The following is a 20,774-nucleotide window of genomic DNA, read 5'->3' as shown; positions in this document are numbered from 1 at the left end:
AGATAGATGCACTGCCAGAGCAGTCTTGGTTTTAAAAAGAAATAAAGCTGTTGATCTATCAGTATAAGGTCTATTTTTAGAAGAAGGAATGTAAAATGGAGTATAAAGTCATAAGTTATCGCCAGTTATCAAAACTTTCCAAAACATCTTAACTAAATATAATATATAAAGGATGATGTCGCAGCTTTACAGCTGAATAGCATCGATGCCAAAATGGTTGAAATGTACTGCGGAAAAGTCTCATTTAATTAAAAAAGTGAAGTAGTTTAAAAATTGTTGAAGGAATTTTGTAATATCAATGGTATTTCCCTAATAAAACGTCATTGAGTATCAGATATGTTTCTGACATACTGAACTCGGTAAGCTATTTGTTTGTTTGTTTGTTTTGGGATTAACGCCGTTTTTTAACAGCATTTCAGTTATGTAACGGCAGGCAGTTAACCTGACCAGTGTTCCTGGATTCTGTACCAGTACAAACTTGTTCTACGCGAGTAACTGCCAACTTCCCAACATGAATCAGAGGTGGATGACGAATGATTCAGACACAAAGTCTTCTACCAAATCGTCACAGAGAACATACACCTCGCCCAGGGCTCGAACTCACGACCCCGCGACCCGTAGACGTACGCTCTCCCTTTTGTACGGAAGCCTGTATGGGGCACCCTGATGATGGGATGATGTCGTCTCTGTCGAGCTGCAAACCACAACAAGCTATCAAAAATATGACGAAAAGCCTCTAAATACCTTATCTTAAGATATGTCAACGTGTCGAGTTATTAAATCCCGACAAAATAACATGTTATTTATATCGACTTCAAGTAACATGCCTGCCGACATACTTCATATCGACATACGGTATACAACGCAACAAGTTATCAAAAAGCATGACAACAAACTTTTGTAAATATGTCCCAATTTGTCGTGTTATTAGTGCAATTTTACAACATCATTATACCGACAAAATAATATGTTGTATATGTCGACTTCTAGTAACATTCCTGCCGACATTCATTAAGTCGACACACAGTATTCAACGCCCGACGGATGGACAGAGGCAATAACAATATCCCCACTTTTTATTCCAGAAACATGGGTATAAAAATACTGTAATAAAGTATAGCTTCATTTGTGTAGTTCAGGTGACACACGAAAATCTTCCTAGAATTAATCTTTTTCAAATGTATTTTAATCTTAAAATTATATTCTGATGTTCCAGGTGCGTGTATGACAACAATCTGAGTGTCTTTTACCAAATCAAATTACATTGTAGGCCTACTTGACATTTTCATTAACAGAAGTTTTAAGTCAGGCTGAGCCAAAACCTTAGATTCATTGTGGGACGGGGCATGCCTTTCTGCAAATTACAACTTTCTGTATAATTGTGTATATAAACGACATTTACAACAATCAGTCATTGTATACACGCATGCAGTATTTTTTCTTATAATAATACGAAACAACCAACATATATCATAATTTTATGATCCTCTTCGCAATATTTTCTATATGCACTGCCACACATCTGCAGATGTCTCAATGTCTCTGTATTTCGTCCATATAACGTTTGTAATTGTCGATTTCCGCTCAAAGGTTTGCTTCCGCTAGACCTACTGCTAGCTGCTGCCACTGCCAACTTCACGATTTGCAACTGCTACTGCTCGCTACTGCTACAGCTTATTTCACGAATTGTTACTGCTACTGCTCATGCTAATTTTACGATTTGCTACTGCTACTGCTAGCTACAGACCCTGCTAGTTTCACGATTTGCTACTGATACTGCCAGCTAATGCTACTGCCGGCTACTGCTAGTGAATATTTCACGGTTTGCTACTGCTACTAACAGCTACTGGTACTGCTATTTTTACGATTTGCTTCTGCTACTGATAGCTACTGCTACTGCCAACTTCACGATTTGCTACTGCCACTGTCAGCTAACTGCAACTGCTAATTTTGATATGTACTACTGCTACTGCCAGCTACTGACCCTGCTAATTTCACGATATGCTACTGCTACTGCCAGCTACTGCCACTGTTTGCCACTGCTATTGCCAGCTACTGCTACTGCTAATTTTACGAAGTGCTACTGCCACTGTCAGCTACTGCCACTGTTTGCCACTGCTATTGCCAGCTACTGCTACTGCTAATTTTACGATTTGCTACTGCTACTGCCAGCTACTGCTACTGGCAACTTCAAGATTTGCTAATGCTATTGCCAGCTACTGCTACTGCTATTTTTTTACTATTTGCTACTGCTACAACTACTGCCAACTTCATGATTTGCTACTGCTACTGCCAGCAACTGCTTCTGTCAACCTCACGAGTTTGCATCTGCTACTGATAACCCCCTGGTCATCATTATTCTGCAAATGTACTTAATATAGTGTTGCCTGCTCTTTTTCGGTTCGGTTTCTTCTAAAATCGAGTGACCAAAAATTGGAAATTTGTAACTAAAAAATGGAAAATATGAGCGTTTGATATCGTTGGATTCCTCTCGACGGGCTCTTTCCAATGAAGGAAATGCCATGTTTGAAGTACAATAATATAAAGCAAAATTATGCATGTAAAAAGTGTAAATTTTTACGTTCGTTTGAACTAAGATCTGAAAACGTGTATTTTGTCAGCCTACCACGTGGTAGGAAACTCCGAATTGGATTGGCTGTGTCGATTTGATGTATGTCGGCAGGTATGTTACTAGATGTCGACATATACAACATATTATTTTGTCGGTATAATGATGTTGTAAAGTTGCATTAATAACACGACAAGTTGACATATTTACAGAAGTTTGTTGTCATGCTTTTTGACAACTTGTTGAGTTGTATACCGTATGTCGACATGAAGTATGTCGGCAGGCATGTTACTTGAAGTCGACATAAATAACATGTTATTTTGTCGGGATTTAATAACTCGACACGTTGACATATCTTAAAACAACATGACGTGGTATTTAGAGGTTTTTCGTCATATTTTTGATAGCTCGTTGTGGTTTGCAGCTCGACAGAGACGACATCATCCCATCATCTGGGTGCCCCATACAGGCTTCCGTACTATTGAGCTCAGCGGGCGGGCCGGTAAGCTATTAGATTGTTTTGAATTTCCGTTTGCATTGCGTTTAATGATACTGTATTTATGTAGTCATGTAATAGATGTGGTTTTATATCATGTCTTTATCTTAACATTCTTTAAAGTATATTGTCACGCTCTAGTAACCTTTCAGAGTTATCATTCTAGTTCTATGCAAATTTTTGACGTAACTTAAAACGACAGGTAATATAATGCTGCAAGGAAGTTTTAGTTTTCTTTCAAATGATCGTAAACGGTCATAATGACAACAGTTCAAGTTCCTTTATGACATTCAGTTAACAATAGATCATGCAGTCATAACAATGTCTTATTACTACAAAACCACTGAATTTGGATAAACGAAAGAACAAATTTGGTATGTACTAATACAATACAGAGTAAGATGTAGTCTACAAGCATTACGTTTTGATATGAGACTATTTGGATCTCGTGTATTCTTGAAAGGTATACATTTTGTAGCACTCAAAACTACTACCAACCTTTACCAAAAACGAAATAAAAGGTTGAATATTTTTGTCATGTGGGGGAGGGGAGGTATTCTTATGTTGTTTAACATAAGCTTAAAGGCTCATAATACCTTTGTTTATAATGTGGCTGTCATATTTTTGGTTATGAACATAAAATATATCAAGTTCTTGTTAAATCCTATTTTCCGTAATTGTTTTCCAAAGTATTCGTCAAAGATGTGAATATTGTTTCATATATAGGAAGTTTTATTGAATCCATTACTTTTTGATTACCTCCCTTTATGATTCAGACTGTATAATTTCATGTGCAGTAATGAAAGAAGTGCTTTTCTGACTATGTAAGTATGCGTACCATTTGTTTGGACAGCTGTTACATAAAGCCTTACAAATAATAGCTTAGGCTATCAGGTAAAGATGAGATTTGATCCAGATAGTGCAGCAATTGCACTTTAACATTCCTTTCACTTTATCAATTCCAAAAACTTTATCATGATGTGTAAAGATAAGACGACATAATACAGAGCTGTTTTCTAAAATCATTGTAAATACCGAATTTTTTTTCTTGTGAAAGAGATTTGGTGTACTATGGTTAAAATATACATTTTGTACTGTGTACGCTTGGATTTCATGATTCTTGGCTTCAACAAAATTTCAAATGATTCTTTCCACAGACAAATCCTAAATGCAAATTCACACACTTAACCTTAATATTTTAGGACTGACACTACAAACGTATCAAATAAATCAAGCTTATGTCTTAAAATAGCCTGCTCAAGTACTTTAGACCAACAATGAGATTTTGCAAACATTTTCAGTTGATTAACAATCACCATGAATAACTCAAATTACATGGTTATGTGCGCCTTTTCTGACTTCAGCTGAAATTGTGAAACTACAGTATGTCAGTACGACAAGAAGTATCTTAGACAATAAAACCAATCCTGTCCCACTATGCCTCTGTAAACATGAATAGCTTGTCTTAATATACGAGACCATTACACCATATGCAGCGAGCGCTACCTCAAATTCATTGCGTTTGTTATTATATTAGGAGACAAGACGGGATAGACTGGGAACCAATAATTTTTGAGACATTACGCGCACTCTAAATAAGTCACTAAGCGTGTGTCATGATTTGGTAAATAGGCACTAGTTGTAGCGATATTACTTTAAAAGACAGCTAATTCCCAACGATGTGTTTTATCATCCTTTTCACTTGGAAGGTGTCAAGTTTAATCTGCAGTAAACTTATTGCTAAAGACGAAACTAAAACAAAAATAAATGGCAGAAATCTCACTGTAATAAGACAGTCATTAAATTTTTGTGCAGTGATTTCGAAATTAGGCTAGTATGTTCTGAAAATAAAATTTTAATGCGTTTTCTTTTTTATTTCATTGCGACTTTGGTGTCTCATTAAAATGAGTTTCTTTGTCAATCAAATCAAAAGTTACATTAGCTGTAGTTTGAAGTAATCATTGACAAACGACGGACGGGCGATGGACATCGAGAAGAATGAAAGTTTAAGATCTCCAAGTGAACGTACACAAACACCAACTGCAACTAACCGTTACTTAGTTATGGTTGCAGAAGAACAGGAGGATGAATGGACAACGCTATATGTTTGGGGGTATGGACAAACGTTAAGACCTTTTTCTATGTGTGCGGCTGTACTCAAAGCCAGATAGATTGAAATCAAACGTTACTTTAATTGAATATTTTTATTTTACATTTTGTTTTGCAACTTCCCGTTTTTATCACGAATTTTTATTGTCTCAAAAGAGTATGATCTTAAACACACGACTGGAAAAACAGAATTTTCATCCTTCGTTAAAAGATTTAATCTTTTTGGGGTGTCACTTAGGGTTGCCCTTGTCCGTCCACCTGTCCGTCCGAATTTGTGTCGTTCATATCTTAAAATGTAATTGATCCAGTGTCATCAAACCTCACAGGATCGTTATTTAGTAAGGGAAGTTGTGCACCAGTAGTTTTAATTTGGATCTTACACAGCCAGACCAAACTTAGTCAAAATTGTAAATAAAAATGGGCCTTAATTTGTGTGGCAAGTATCTCAAAAAGAATTTGACCCATAATTGTGAAATATTATAGGTTATTACTGTGGTTTTGTTAGGGATTTCACACAGCCTGTCCAGAGTTATTCCCTTTGACCTAGACAAAAATAATCATAAAAAGGCATAAAAGTTGTGTCGCATATATCTCAAAAAGTATTTCACCTAGGGTTAGGAATATAATTAAGCATGTAAAGATATGCAACTGGGATTTTGTTCCGGATTTATGTCAGTCAGACCCGAGTGATGGCCCTTGGTTGTCAAAATATGCATAGATGGGATAAAGTTTGTGTCGCATGTATCTCAAAGTGTTTGACTTAAGAGTCATAAAACATTAAGGGATTGTGATGTAGCATGTGAAATTGTGCACGTGCTCTGTTTGGCATTCCACTCAACTAGACCGGAGTTTGGTCCTTGACTTAGTGAAAAATACACTCAAGTGCTTAAAAGTTTGTGTTGCATTTATCTTAAGAAGTATGTCACCTACAGTCATGAAACCCTGTAGGAATATTAAACATTGTTATACAATGTATCTCAAAATGTACTCGACTTAGAATCATAAAACATAAGATGATTGTTATACAGCATGTGAAGTTGTGTGTTTTCCTTGGGATTTCAATCAGCTTAGCCAGAGTTATGGTCCGTGGAAATACACACTAAGTTCTTAAAAGTTTGTGTTTCAAATATCTTAAAATATTTCACCCGTACTCACGATACCAGGTACCGTGACAGGTGAGGGGGCACCTGTGCCCCATGGACACACGTCTAGTTTAACTATTACTCTTACATGAAACGTCTTGAACGATTTTCATGTTGAAATAATCAGCTGTATTTTGTTATATATTTTTATTACAAAATCTTAGATAACTATCCGTTTCAAGCATGCTAGTATTCCATCAAACTATTGAATATCAATACTGTAAGACCCGTCCCTTCTCTTAAGGTATGGCATAGTAGAGTGCTCAAGATCGACGACTTCGAATCACTTGTGGGTTGAAGCCATGTTTGGATCGTTGTACGAGTAAGCCATCCATCCGACTTGAGAAGGGCTTATGGTTCTACTCAGGTGTCCATTTGCGCCGTAAGCAACATCCGGGTGAACATCTCGGTTCCTCAACTATTTAACAGCTTGAAACTTCCAATCTAAACATGCCAACAGGCAAAATTGGCAAAATTACAGAACAAATAAGCCAGCTACAAAAAACAAAACATATATATTTAATCGTGTAAATTGTAAAAGACCGAAATACTGCAACTGTTGATACAATTTAAACTGCTTAAATAGAAGCTGAATGTAATAAACATCTTCGAACACCGCTTTGTAAGAGGAAAGGAGGCACTTTTTTTTGGCAAGATACCTTACCCCTCCCCTCTCCCATTTTTCCATAAATACAAAAGTGAAACCACAAACTTGAGGGGGAATAGGTGTATCGGTGTCACACATGTCTTCATTTCATGAATATCGTGTGTCGTGCAAGAGGAAACTGAAATTGTTCTGAGGGCGGAGTGTTATGGTGGGGAGCAAGTTTAGGTGCGCCCATTTTTGTCCACACCAGAAAATATGTCATGTTTAACTCCAAATATAATGTAAGAAGTTTTATTTAGAGTCCCTTTAAAATGTGGAAGTAGTTCGCACAACAAACTTGAGGGAAAAAGACGTCTCGGAGCATCTCATCTTTGTCAATTACCGAATAAATGTTTGTCATGCGTATCTACGCTTCGTGGTGATCAGGTCTATGAAGTATTATTGGAAATGATTTTAAAATTTGAAAGTAGTTCGCTTCGTCGTTATTGCTTAGATTGTCCTGAGCATCCAACTTCGCAGTTCTCCTAAAGACCCTGAGAAACTAGCATGTTCTCGCCCATCCCGCTGCTTGAAGGCATGTATTCGCATCTGCAAGTCACTTTATGCAATAATTTCAAGGTCGATGTTACATTTTTACTTAAAACAACCGAAACTTAGTTTTTCCACTTTCACGTACTTTTCAAAGTTCAGAAATGCATTTCCTCTTACTTAATAATTGGACCATATCTAGTTCGAAACTAACCGCTGAAACCTCGGATATGCCTTTCTGACGACAATGCAAACAGAAGTGTTTTTTTATATCAATCCGGGCTAGCTTTGTTTCAGCAAGTTTGTCATATTCGCACCAGCATGTGTATCGTTTTCGGTTCATTACATACGAAGGTACAGAAATTCCTGTTTAGGGGACTAAAATGAATGACTGTTTTTATTGTCACTATTTCATTCCTGCAATTAAAGGGGCGTTTCCATGGGGTCACGTTCCATGACTTCCTCGTATGAGGGCGGCGGATCTTCATATCTATGTGTGTACCCAGAACCTCGAACAACCGAGTTGTGAACGTCCGAGTTAATTGTCTCGTCTGCATATTCGCCTGATCTATATCTGGTGTCTGTGGAATCCAAAGCGAATGGGGGTGCGGTAGGCTCGGCTCTATGTTGAGCTGTACCGTGACTGTTATTTTCAGTAAAATGTAAACTGGGTAATACAGTAAACCCTGGAGTTTGATCAATGTTGGATAGCTGGTGTATGCGTCGTTCTCGACGTTGTTCTCGGATATCAGCAACAGGATCGTTGCCGACAGCAAAATCCGTTGATGACAAATCTGACAAAACCCGACAGTTGCAACAACATATAACAAATATAGCTGTTATTACAATCAATAAGATGCTTGTTAAAATCACCGTCAAGATAGCGAGTGCAAACTGTGACTCTTTATTCTTCCAACATCCTGCAACAGAAAAATGTGAAACTTGAATATATTCTGTGTACAAAAATAACATAGACTTTGGCTTTAGCTACAATGTATCCAAATTACGTAGACTAACAAATACGCCTCCACTCTATGCAATCCTTCTACTAACTTTACAGCAAATTCACCGTAAATAAGACCACCGTGTTAAACGTTATGTTTGCCAGAAAAAAAGTCACTTACATGAATCTGGCGCATGGTAATTATATTTGAGCCGCGCCATAAGAAAACCAACATAGTGTGTTTGCGACTAGCATGGATCCAAATCAGCCTGCGCATCCACGCAGTCTGGTCAGGATCCATGCTGTTCGCTTTCAAACCCTTTAGCAATTAGAGAAACCGCTAGCGAACAACATGGATCCAGACCAGCCTAGGCATCCCTGACCAGACTGCGCGGGTGCGCAGGCTGGTCTGGATCCATGCTGGTCGCAAATGCGCTATGTTGGTTTTCTCATGGCGCGGCTCATTTTAACGACGTCGTTATCTCAGGTGAAGTTTTGAATAACTTCGCATTAAAATTTATGATTGAAAAAAAAGTTTTTATTAGGTTTGATAAACAAAATCTTAGTCATGAATATGCTTTTGTTATGTCGAAAATACTGTAAACAATCATTACACTTATGACAAATAGCCTAGACATATATGTATACATAAGCAATAAAATATGATTAATGTAAATTTTCGGTCTTTATCTAAAGCGTCACTGATTGACGTTAACGTAGAGTCACTGACTGTTCTCTTCTCGTTATCGTCTGTACAAGTTGAATACCATGGAACAGAATACCAAACATTTCTGTTTCATTAATTTATGTATTTACAAAAACTCTTTACTTAGTTTAATAACAAACCAATTCTTCATGTGGTCGTGACAGAATATGACGCATTCTGGCGTAATTTCTAGTAAACTAGTGGACTATTTGAGAAATCATTAGCAGCGAAATTCATAGGCGTAGCCTTAGTAATAGAAACGTTTCATGCACTTCACCTATCAGCGAAGATATTACGAAAAGAGCTGCATTAACGATGAAAAATAACACTTTACTCAAGGTAAACTGCCTTAATTATTATCCCCCGCCGATGAAATCGGGAGGGGGGTATTGAAATGGCGTTGTCCGTCCGTCCGTCCGCAGCCATTTCTCAGTAACTACTTGGTAGAATTTCATGAAACTTGAAGTAAACATGAACCAACATACTGCGAAGATGCCCGTCAAGTTTTTTTTGATTGGTCAATTTCCCTCAGAGTTATTTGGTCAATTTCCCTCAGAGTTATTGCCCTTGATTTAATGAAAAATGTCCGTCCGCAGCCATTTCTCAGTAACTAGCAGGTAGAATTTCATCAAACTTGAAACAGACATGAACCAAGATACTGCGATGATACCCTTCAAGTTTTTTTTCGATTGCTCAATTTCTCTTAGAGTTATTGCCCTTGATTTAATGAAAAATGCACAAAAATGTCCGTCCGCAGCCATTTCTCAGTTATTAGCAGGTAGAATTTCATCAAACTTGAAATAAATATGAACCAACATACTTTGATGATGCCCGTCATTTTCTTTTTTTATTGGTCAATTTTCTATATAGGTATTGCCCTTTAATTGTTTAAAAATCCAAAGATCTGTACATAACAAACCAACCAATTGGAAGAATTTCATTAAACTTCTTTCATTCTTTTCCATGAACATTTATTATAAACATGTGAAGTTGTGTACCTACACATGGTTGCCACCTTACCTTGGTCACACCCCCTCCCCCCCCCCCCCCCCCCCCCCCAATTTTTTTTTTCATTTTTGATTTTCCATCAATATTTATAATCAACATGTAAACTTTTTGTATCCCCCCCCCCCCCCCCCCCCCCCCCCCCCCCCCCCAAAAAAAAACCCATTCATTTTCTGTAAATTTGATTTTGACTAATGAAATTATTTGCGTCTTGGTAACATTCTTAACTTTTTGCTGGATACATTTTTTTGCCGTTCCTCACCACTGACCCTTTCGGCGGGGGGTACCAATTCATCGAATTTGCTTGTTATTATCTATATTCAACGCGTTTAACACGTATGCCTCCGAGTACAGGTAAAGCCAGCGGAGAAGTTTACATTGCGGTAGCGATGGGTTCGATTCCAACGCGGGCATTTTCGCATTTTCAATAGAGTTTAGAAACAAAAACTCATATTCTAATGATCATTATTACGAAACTTCAAATTAAAAGAAAGATCATATTTTGCCAAAATCTTGCGGTCAGTGCCTTTAAGATCCTTGTTGAATTAGTGTTGCTATCATATCGGTACAAATGTTATTTTATACTTTTATACCAATTTTCCTGAATGTATTCAATGTTACTAGAAACACAAAGAATCTGCCATTCAATCTGAAGAAATGTTGTCTATAACATTTCTAGCTGTAACAGCAAGGGTGATGCTACTAGATTTTTATAGAAGACGATAGGATATTTTACTGGTCTCCCTATTATATCTAGTTTATCATTAATGACTCATATTTGTTGTTATGGTTACCAGTTTCCTTTGAACGATGATGACATCCTAGCAATGCTCCTATTCCATTTACAGCAAGTCCAAATATTATACCCAGCATGGCAAACAGTCCCCAAAAGCACAAAGACATAATCTGAAAAGTTGATGTTAATGTACATAATGCTAAAAATCAGAAAGAAATTTTATAGAGGCAAAATACGGAATCCTGTTTATATAAAGAAAATTGTTTTGGGATGAAGCGGTAACATATGTGCGTCCCCTTTCGGAGAGCATAACAAATGAAATCCAGTTGCTCGATACAAGAAAATACACTCATATTACTTTTACTTTTATTGGTTTGATAAGTGTCATGTTCTGAATGACACCTCAGACGCTTGTAGAAATGAATGAAATCCTACCGATACAAAAATGAAACCGCAACCTCTATAAGTCGTTCTAGGTTAAGACCACGAAACTTACACAGCAGTCATATGAGCTTTTCCTATACTTCTTATATCGCCTAGATTGGAGTAACATACACATAGGACAAATTGAGAGCAGACAGGCCTGAAAACAATAAAGACGATTTTACAGTGTAAATGGCAACATGGTCCAGTATTTCCAAATACAATACACTTTCAATACTGAAACATCCGAGACTGTTAAGGTTTGCATAAACACTGTGAAAAAGCTGCATGAAGGCTTTAAGTCGCTCACCTAACTTTAGTAGCTTTTTATAATCGGTTCTTCAACACATTTTACAAAATACTGCACGAAAAGAGGTTTGATTTTCATTTCAATTCCTGTGATTTATTTTGTAGTGTAGTTAAATATGCATATGTATATAATTTTATTAAGATAAAATATTTTTAATAGCAGTACTCATATAGAACAATTGAAACAGATATACGGATATTATAATTGATTCTGTGTAATTTCGGTCCAAAGCGAAATGAAGCTCACAAATGTTTCAATATTTGAAAATGGCTCACCACGATACCGGCAATTATACCACCTCCTGCATTGTACGGAAATTTACTGCCCGAGTATACGACGGCAATTATACCGACTAATAACGAAGCAAGCCCGGCAATTAAGACCACTACCGAAAGTTTACACATACGCCTCAATACCGTCTCCCTCCTATCTGCATCAAGATCTGTAATGTATAAAAGACTGCTTATACATAGGCCTAAAAGTCACTAAAATCCAGAATGGATGTAGTGGCCCAGTGGTAACACTGTCTGACTACGAAACCAGGGGTCGTGAGTTCGAGCCCCCGCTACTTAGCAGTCGCCCAAATAGATAACGAGCTGCGAGTAAGAATGTAGTTGCCCATGTAAATAACTGATTGCGAGTTAAACTTTAGTCAACCATAAAGGCAACCAGCACTTGGCGAGTAAGAATTTAGCTGCCTATATGCGCAACCTCGGCAACCATCGGCGAGTAAGAATGCAACTGCCCATATGAGCAACCAGTGGCGAGGAAGAATTTGGTCGCCTATATGGGCAACCTGTTGCAAGGAAGAATGCAATCATCCATATGGGCAACCAGTGGCGGGTAAGAATTTAGCCGCCTATATGGGCAACCTGTTGCGAGGAAGAATGCAACCATCCATATGGGCAACCAGTGGCAAGTAAGAATGCAACCGCCCATATGGGCAACCAGGAGCGAGTAAGAATTTAGTCGCCTATATGGGCAACTAGTGGCGAGTAAGAATGCAACTGCCCGAATTTAGTCACCTATATGGGCAACCAGTTGCGAGAAAGAATGCAACCACCCATATGGGCGATTGCATTCTTAGTCGCCATCTGTCACCCATAAAAACTGAAATTCTTACAAGCCATCGGTTACATATACGGGCTAACGCATTCTTTCCGCCATCGGCTACCCAAAACAGCAACTTCATTCTTACACGCCACTGGTTAACGATACGGGCGACTGCATGAATTATTTCTTGACAAGGGTTATCCTTATGTGCCTGAAAATTGCATTCTTATTCGCCACCGGTTAGCTATATGGGCGACTGGATTCGACCACCTACCGGTTACATATATGGGCGACTCAATTCTTACTCGCCATCGGTTACATATTTGTGCGACTACACTTTTAGTCGCCACCGGTAGCCCGTACAGGTAACCGGTGGCGAGTAAGAAAGCAGTTGCCTTTATGGGTTATCGACGGCAAGTAAGAATGTAGACACCCGGCCCATATGGGTAACCGGTAGCGTGTAAGAATACAACGTACGACATTGACTTTAAACCTCAATACCGTCTCATTACGGCAACATGTTTGCCATTTGAAATATGGAGTTTAAGAGCGAATCCTGGTTAAGGATAGGCGCGCAGTTCCTAGGGGTCCGAGACCATTTCCCACGGAGAAAGTTTTGCCAAGTATACCTCAGATGATGTAAACAGGCCATAACTGACTTAGTCTGAGCATGAAATTCGACAAAGTGTCATCACTTAATTTGAAACTTTCCTAAAAAGAAATTTGACAAGTCTGACAGCTGATGTCTCAATTTTAGGCTAACAAAAATGTATGCTCGTACGATTTTTTGCGTCTATACCCTGGACACACCCTTGGAGTTGATATCATAAGTATCTGTGTATGTATAGTTTTGTTGATTTAAAAAAATCCGAGTCAAAAATCAAATAAACCTATATGAATAGTCATCTCTCTGGTCTGGTTTGCGCCTACTATGGCTTGATAGCTTCTCTATATCTCTCATATAGCCCTCTACGTATTTTCATCCAGCTGTGTCAGAGGTTTGGATCTCTGTGAAATACAAAAAACGAGTATCATGATTGTGGACAAGAGAAAATATATTCCAAATGTTTATGTCCGTTCATTCTTATGGATCTTTGCACGTTTCCATTTCATTTGCCATTCTTTTCAAGTGTGTACGCTTGCACTTTATAATTTTTATACATTTTAATTACATCTTTTATTTTTCATATATTGTATATATAAAAGGTCCGTCACATAGGCAGAGCCAGATCTCTACCAAAAATGGTTATTGATAAAATTAAAAAAAATCATATAGGGCCTAATTTAAACTTGATTCAGTAGGCAGGTTATAGCTTTGAAAACAATTTATGTTGATCACTGCTAATCAGTCACTAAACAGGAACGTTTATTTGTGTTGAATCTAGGCCTAAAAACATGTTTTGATTTACATCTACAATTGCTAAACTTTCGGCTAGACAAGTTTCGAACCCAGTAGACAGTTGACCACTGTGAAAGGCACTCAAAACACAGTAATATATGTCCCATGTATATAACGAAAGTAGAAGGTTTATCCTCCGGATAGTTTGCTAAACTGCGGCGTAGTGTTTTACATTGTTTATTGCTGCCCGATATTCACTGTCCAAAAGCCCAGAAGTAGATGTCCAGAAGCCCAGAGGTATTTAGCTACTGTAGAAAATCTAAAAAAAGACATCTTACCTGTCCAAAATATGTCTGAATTTGAAATGAACTGTTTATTAATTCAGGTAGGCTATCCATAGTGAGCTGTCCTCTATTGATTAATGCAATCGCCGGGAGAAAATTGACAGTCCATTTAGGTCCACAGGATGTACATGTATGAAGTAAAGTGTAATAAACCGAAGCTCTGAACCAAGGCAAACAATATAACACTAACCTCTAGTATATTCCGTTCACGTTCCTCGGTATCCGTGTCATTTAATTGTGTAAACAGGTAAACACTGCCATTATGATTATGATGATTATTAAATGTGACCTTCGTGTATTTTGAAAGAGGTTCCTGGCTGTTTTGAAATAACCATGAGAGAAATACACATTAACACAAGAGATGCGTTTCTTAATTCTATTTCCTGATTCCCATTCCATACACTTGATTTCTGTATTCCTGTTTAAATAAAGCTGGTTAAGTTAATATTGATCATACTTGTTTGATAAGATAACACGTAAGGGTCGTTAAGTATAAACAAGAGGGCCATAATGGCCCTATATCGCTCACCTGTTATCATTGCACTTAAGGACAAGAAGGTCAAGAAATCATAATCAAGATCAATCAAAAGAATCATGAGAAAATATAGTTGAAATTTTATTAAAGGTACAGATATGTCAAAATACACCTAAAAATTGGAGGTACCATCCATGTTGTACCACAGAAAAGTGGTCTCGGTTTTTCCCTACGGCTAATAATAAAAAAAACTAAATAGGCTATTTATAGTAACATAAAAGGGAAGTAATTCAAAATAAATATTGTAAGTGAACAAAAGAAGGATCTGCAAAATAAAAACAAGAGCACTGCAATGCAACGCAAATGCAGAGCAATATACACACAAAACAAAGTCATATGACCTTTGACCCTAAACGTGACCTTGACCTTGAAGTGAGCCATCCGAAACATGCGCTCTGCACATCGTTTCGATGAGGTGAACATTTGTGTCAGGTTTCTTGAAATCCTTCATGGGGTTCAAGAGTTACAGAGCGGAAGGGAAATTGCTAACCAACAGACAGACAGACAGACACCGAGGCGGTAACATAATACATCCCTTCGGGCATATAAAAAGGAATCGAGATCTTATGGTGATACAAGTTGTGTGCAAGTTTGGTTAAAATCAAATCAGAAATGAAGCTGCTATTGTGTAGACAAGGTCAAAATAGCTAATTCTGGCACTTTCAGGGGCCGTAACTCTGCAACCCATAAGGGTATCTGGCCAGTGCAAGAAAGGAACCAAGATCTGTGGTGATATAAGTTGTGTGCAAGTTTGGTTAAAATAAAATCATAAATGAAGCTGCTATTGTGCAGACAATGTCAAAATAGCTAATTTTGACCGTTTCAGGGGCCATAACTCTGAAACCCATTATGGGATCTGGCCGGTTCAAGAAGGGAACTGAGATCTTATGGTGACACAAGTTTTATGCAAGTTTGATTAAATTCAAATCATAAATGAAGCTGCTATTGTGCAGACAAGGTCAAAATAGCTAATTCTGGCCCTTTCAGGGGCCATCACTCTGGAACCCATAACAGAATCTGGCCAGTTCAAGAAAAGAACCAAGATCTTGTGGTGATACAAGTTGTGTGCAAGCTTAGTAAAAATCAAATCATAAATAAAGCTGCTATTGTGCAGACAAGGCCATGTGGTGTAACAGGGTCTAATGGTTCACTCTACTAGCTATCAGCAACAACAACAACTGTTCTCTATAATAACTACTATTTAATATTGTACTAAGTTCTAAGATATATATACATCAATGTCTTTCTTCATAATTCACTAACATAGTTCACTAACATTTCCTCAGTTATTAACAGAACTTCTATTCTTCAACGTTAATTGCCTCGGCGCTAACCTAACTAATTCATTTTGCTAGTATCGAACATACGCATCTAACCTAACTGAGTACCAGAATGATACTAAAGCTCTGCCTCAAAGTATGCTGTATTTAAGGAAAACTGTCTATCGGATGACTAAAATGTTTTTCTCGGAGCACACACGCAAATGACCATTAAAAAATAAACATGTCATAATTCCTATTTAGTCAGCTTGTCAAAACAATTAGTAACTGAACAAAAACAACAATCATGACGTGGACAGAAGGTAGTTAACCTGGGCGAGATATCATGACCTGTCACTTTCTCATATGACCAAGTGCTGAAATTATTTTAAGTAGCATTCCGAAATTCTTCTGTGTGTGACTTATAACTTGACCGAAAAACAAGATGAATAATGCTTATCTAATAAGTAAAATGAATTCTTAAAGTCATTATACGACACTCGCCTCTTCCTTGTGAGTTTTTTTTTTAATTATCTATAAGAGAATAAAAATAAAAACAAAACTTCATGTGAGGCAATTAACAATTTAACATAAAGCAATGCATAAAACCGGCTGATTAATACGTAAATTTTAATTTAAATGTTTTTAGCCGTACTTCTGGAGATGAATGTCTTTAAGAAGAATAGAATACAACTGAATACAAAATCAAGAATATATAATTTCAACACATGACATAATATACATAATCAATGAATAGGAAATCACATGGCATACGTAGATTTAATTTTCAGTCCTAGAATAATCAATTTATTTTCATTTTTGTTTCAGTCCTAGATTGTTTTCCTTGCGTTTTGAAGTCAAAACCCCATTTAATTTAAATAAAACACTGCATTACTAGCGAAACACAAATTTCACAATATTTTTCACAATACTTTACAAATTTCTAGAGCTAGAATGCACTTGTGCGCTTTTTCCTCCCTTGCCCAGAGGGGTTTTGCCTTCAAGATTGTAACTGAAATAAAAAATAATAATTGTTTGTACACAACATAACTGTCAGAAAAATACCTGTCAAAAGGAATAATATCATTAGGAAATATATTGTACTTCAAGTAATACTTAGACATGCGTAAAATGTTAACTACTGATAATAAAGAAACATATAAGGTCACAAATCTCTAGAAAATACGATTAAATACGCAAAAGTAATATTAATAAGAAATATCCCGTAACCTGTTGTATTTTATAATGAGTTAATAAAAAATCTTCTACTTTAGTATGTGCTAAAAATGAAACAATGTTCTCAAATCTTATTTAACAATCGGAACGATACTTGTTTTTACGTGTAGACGATAAAGTGACATCATTATTCCCGTTCCATGGTTGACATCTCTACACTGCAGTTGATTTTAGTTGGATTGGTAAGAGAGGTGACCCATCAGCTTGTCAGTTTTCTTCAAAAAGCCATGAAATATGTTCGTATGTCACCAGGCATTATTATAGCCTTCATTGTTGAGTAATAGCTTAGCCCGGCTTCAGAAGGTCCTTTTCATAGAAGGTTTGAAGTGTAGCTCCAGGAAGTCTTGTTGTTGTGCATTCCATCGATTTAATGAAGATACAAGCAATTATTTAACATTGTCAAAAGTTTCGTTTGTCTAAGAACTTTACATAAGGGTGCCTTTTAGAATCTCTCAATAGAATGTTTATAAATATCTCTTTTGTATGCAAATCTGGCTTCCTGTTTTCTGTTTTTCATTTTTTATAGTTTTTATTTTATTTTAGTAAACAAAGCATCGTCGTCTTAAAGTCAAGACTGTTAAAAACACCGTAAACCTCTAATAACTATTCGGGATACATTTATTGTAAAATGCAAAATGTTAGTTTCTTCATAAATTTTCAAAAATAATTCTAATAACAGTTATCTCTACGCTGAAAAAATATGTATTTATCATGCACAAATTTGTCCTTAAATCTTACACGTAGACTCATAAAAACATGTTTTCTTCTCTTTCTTTACGGAATTCCGCCTTAAATAGCAGTAATGCAATGAAATATTTTACTATTGAATTTCCAGCTAATTAAAGTACTACTCATTCATATTGAAACATAACCGCAACTACTCTGACTCATACGTAAGAAGCAATCTCCAGGTTTGATTGCAAGGGTCGCATGTCTAGCGACATTATTCTCTACAACTCAACTTAGTAAACTTCATGTTCCATATCAATACATGGTCGCTTTCCTAGCGACATAATTCCCTAAGACTCATAATATAAGAAACTTCGTGTTTCATCAACGGTCACATCTCTTGCGACATTCTACTATGTATAAGCATTATACATGCTCTATGATGGTTCTTGACACATCATACAACGATACATTTTAATAATACATTTAGCGTTACACACGCCTCACAGACGTTATCAACGTCATCTCAAAATCTCATGGAGTTCAGAGCATTTGGGTTATGATTCATACAATGTTATCTTGTCATTTTACTAATTGAGAGCAATTAAACTACTTTACTTTCCTAAGGGTATTCCTCACTTAATATAACAAAAAAAACGAAGCTAGACTATGTACATATTCTTGTCAATTTTATGTTCTAATGAGTAACCTGTATGAAATTTATCTTTACAACAACAATGCATTTTCCTTATGAAATATACCATTTTCGAAAAAATTCTATATGATATTCTTGTAAAAAATCTTAATTATTGACTTAAAGGTACGAAAATTCGTAAAATTTTAAGAATAAAGTTTCTTTAGGATCGCCTGTAAAATTGTAAAAAATGTTAAAGAGAGCTGAACATCTCTTCAAGTCAAAAATGTATCTAAAGAGTTCCCGAATAGCATCGTTGGTATACGAGTTAAAATGAACAGTCACTAACCTGATGAAGTATCGATTTCTTTTTCCATCCACCATGGATGTCCTCTTTCCTTGCCGAGCCTTAAACTGCATCTTGTCCGTATGTTTCTTCTGTTCATGGGGGTTCTAACAGCTGTCTTAAGAGGTTCATCGGTCGTCAATTCCATTTCTAGTCGTCTGCCAAATCGCAAGTGTTGCTATTCCGTCTTAATCGTCATGGTGGCCTCGTTTTAGTTGGTAGTACTTCTTTCGTGTTGTGTCCGCGACGTTTGGAAGATTCGTTTTAATCCTGGTTCTTTTAAGGCACCAAATCAGTCCCGTGTAGTGTAACAGGGTCTAATGGTTCACTCTACTAGCTATCAGCAACAACAACAACTGTTCTCTATAATAACTACTATTTAATATTGTACTAAGTTCTAAGATATATATACATAAATGTCTTTTTTCATATTCCTAACATAGTTCACTAACATTTCCTCATTATTAACAGAACTTCTATTCTTCAACTTTAATTGCCCGGCGCTAACCTAACAATTCATTTTGCTAGTATCGAACATACGCATCTAACCTAACTGAGTACCAGAATGATACTAAGCTCTGCCTCAAAGTATGCTGTATTTAAGGAAAACTGTCTATCGGATGACTAAAATGTTTTTTCTCGGAGCCACACGAAAAATGACCATTAAAAAATAAACATGTCATAATTCCTATTTGGGTCAGCTTGTCAAAACAATTAGTAACTGAACAAAAACAACAATCATGAACGTGGACAGAAGGTAGTTAACCTGGGCGAGATATCATGACCTGTCACTTTCCCCATATGACCAAGTGCTGAAATTATTTTAAGTAGCATTCCGAAATTCTTCTGTGTGTGACTTATAACTTGACCGAAAAACAAGATGAATAATGCTTATCTAATAAGTAAAATGAATTCTTAAAGTCATTATACGACAGCCAAAATAGCTAATTTTGGCCATTTCAGGGCCCTAACTCAAAACCCATGATGGGATCTGGCCAGTTCAAAATGGAACCAAGATTTTAGGTGATACAAGTTGGGGTGCAGTTTAGTAAAATCAAATCATAAATGAAGCTGCTATTGTACAGACAAGGTCAAAAAAGCTAATTTTGGCCCTTCAAAGGGGGCCCTAACTCCCGGAACCCATAATGGATCTGGCCATTCAAAAAGGAACCAAGATTTGTACGGGGATACAAGTTGTGTGCAAGTTTGGTTAAAATAAAATCATAAATGAAACCACTATCTTGCAGACAAGAAATTGTGGACGGACCACGGACGGACGACGGACGGACGGACGGACGACGGACGAAGGGCGATCAAAAAAGCTCATCCTGTCACTATGTGACGGTGAGCTAAAAACAATGTACTGTGGATCTTGAATTCAACACAGACCTAATCCATATACTTCCGAAATTGTTGCAAACAATATCTCTTTTAACTAATAAAACGAAAGCTTCAATTAAACATTCTGCACTTTTAACCATGAAATATTATTATTCAGAAAAGAAATCTAGATGCAAATGGGGGCGGGGTGAGAGGGGTGGGGGGCATTAATTGTTTTGGCACGAACGATGCTTTGCCGAATTGCCACCAAACCCGGATATTCAAATTAGTGGTAAATTATGTGTTTTGCATACCGTATTTTACAAAGTGCGAAACAAAATAGGTCCTTCGGTAGGATTTTAAATCAAAGTGCGGGAAATTCACGTGTTTTTGCGTACGTTGTTTTTCTGTATTTTATAACTTTTTCGAAAAAGAGAAACACAGAGCAACTTTCAAATACTTTAT

General features: G+C 36.8%; 1 protein-coding gene across 1 annotated transcript; it reads right to left on the bottom strand.

The window, feature by feature from the left end:
- Window positions 1-6,812: 6,812 nt before the first annotated feature.
- LOC128548920 (uncharacterized) lies at window positions 6,813-14,439 on the bottom strand. The gene is made up of 6 exons (XM_053524612.1): window positions 14,305-14,439; window positions 13,518-13,635; window positions 11,850-12,016; window positions 11,338-11,424; window positions 10,900-11,011; window positions 6,813-8,371 (listed from the first exon to the last, which is right to left on the bottom strand). Exons 2-6 carry the CDS (start codon window positions 13,531-13,533, stop codon window positions 7,875-7,877), a joined length of 879 nt encoding a protein of 292 aa, XP_053380587.1. The 5' UTR covers window positions 13,534-13,635; window positions 14,305-14,439; the 3' UTR covers window positions 6,813-7,874.
- Between the last annotated feature and the right edge of the window lie 6,335 nt (window positions 14,440-20,774).

The sequence above is a fragment of the Mercenaria mercenaria genome, chromosome 15, assembly GCF_021730395.1.
Source record: "Mercenaria mercenaria strain notata chromosome 15, MADL_Memer_1, whole genome shotgun sequence".
NCBI classification, from domain to species: Eukaryota; Metazoa; Mollusca; class Bivalvia; order Venerida; family Veneridae; genus Mercenaria; species Mercenaria mercenaria.
The sequence above is the reverse complement of the archived record's forward strand: the minus strand, read 5'-3'. Positions and strand labels throughout refer to the sequence as shown.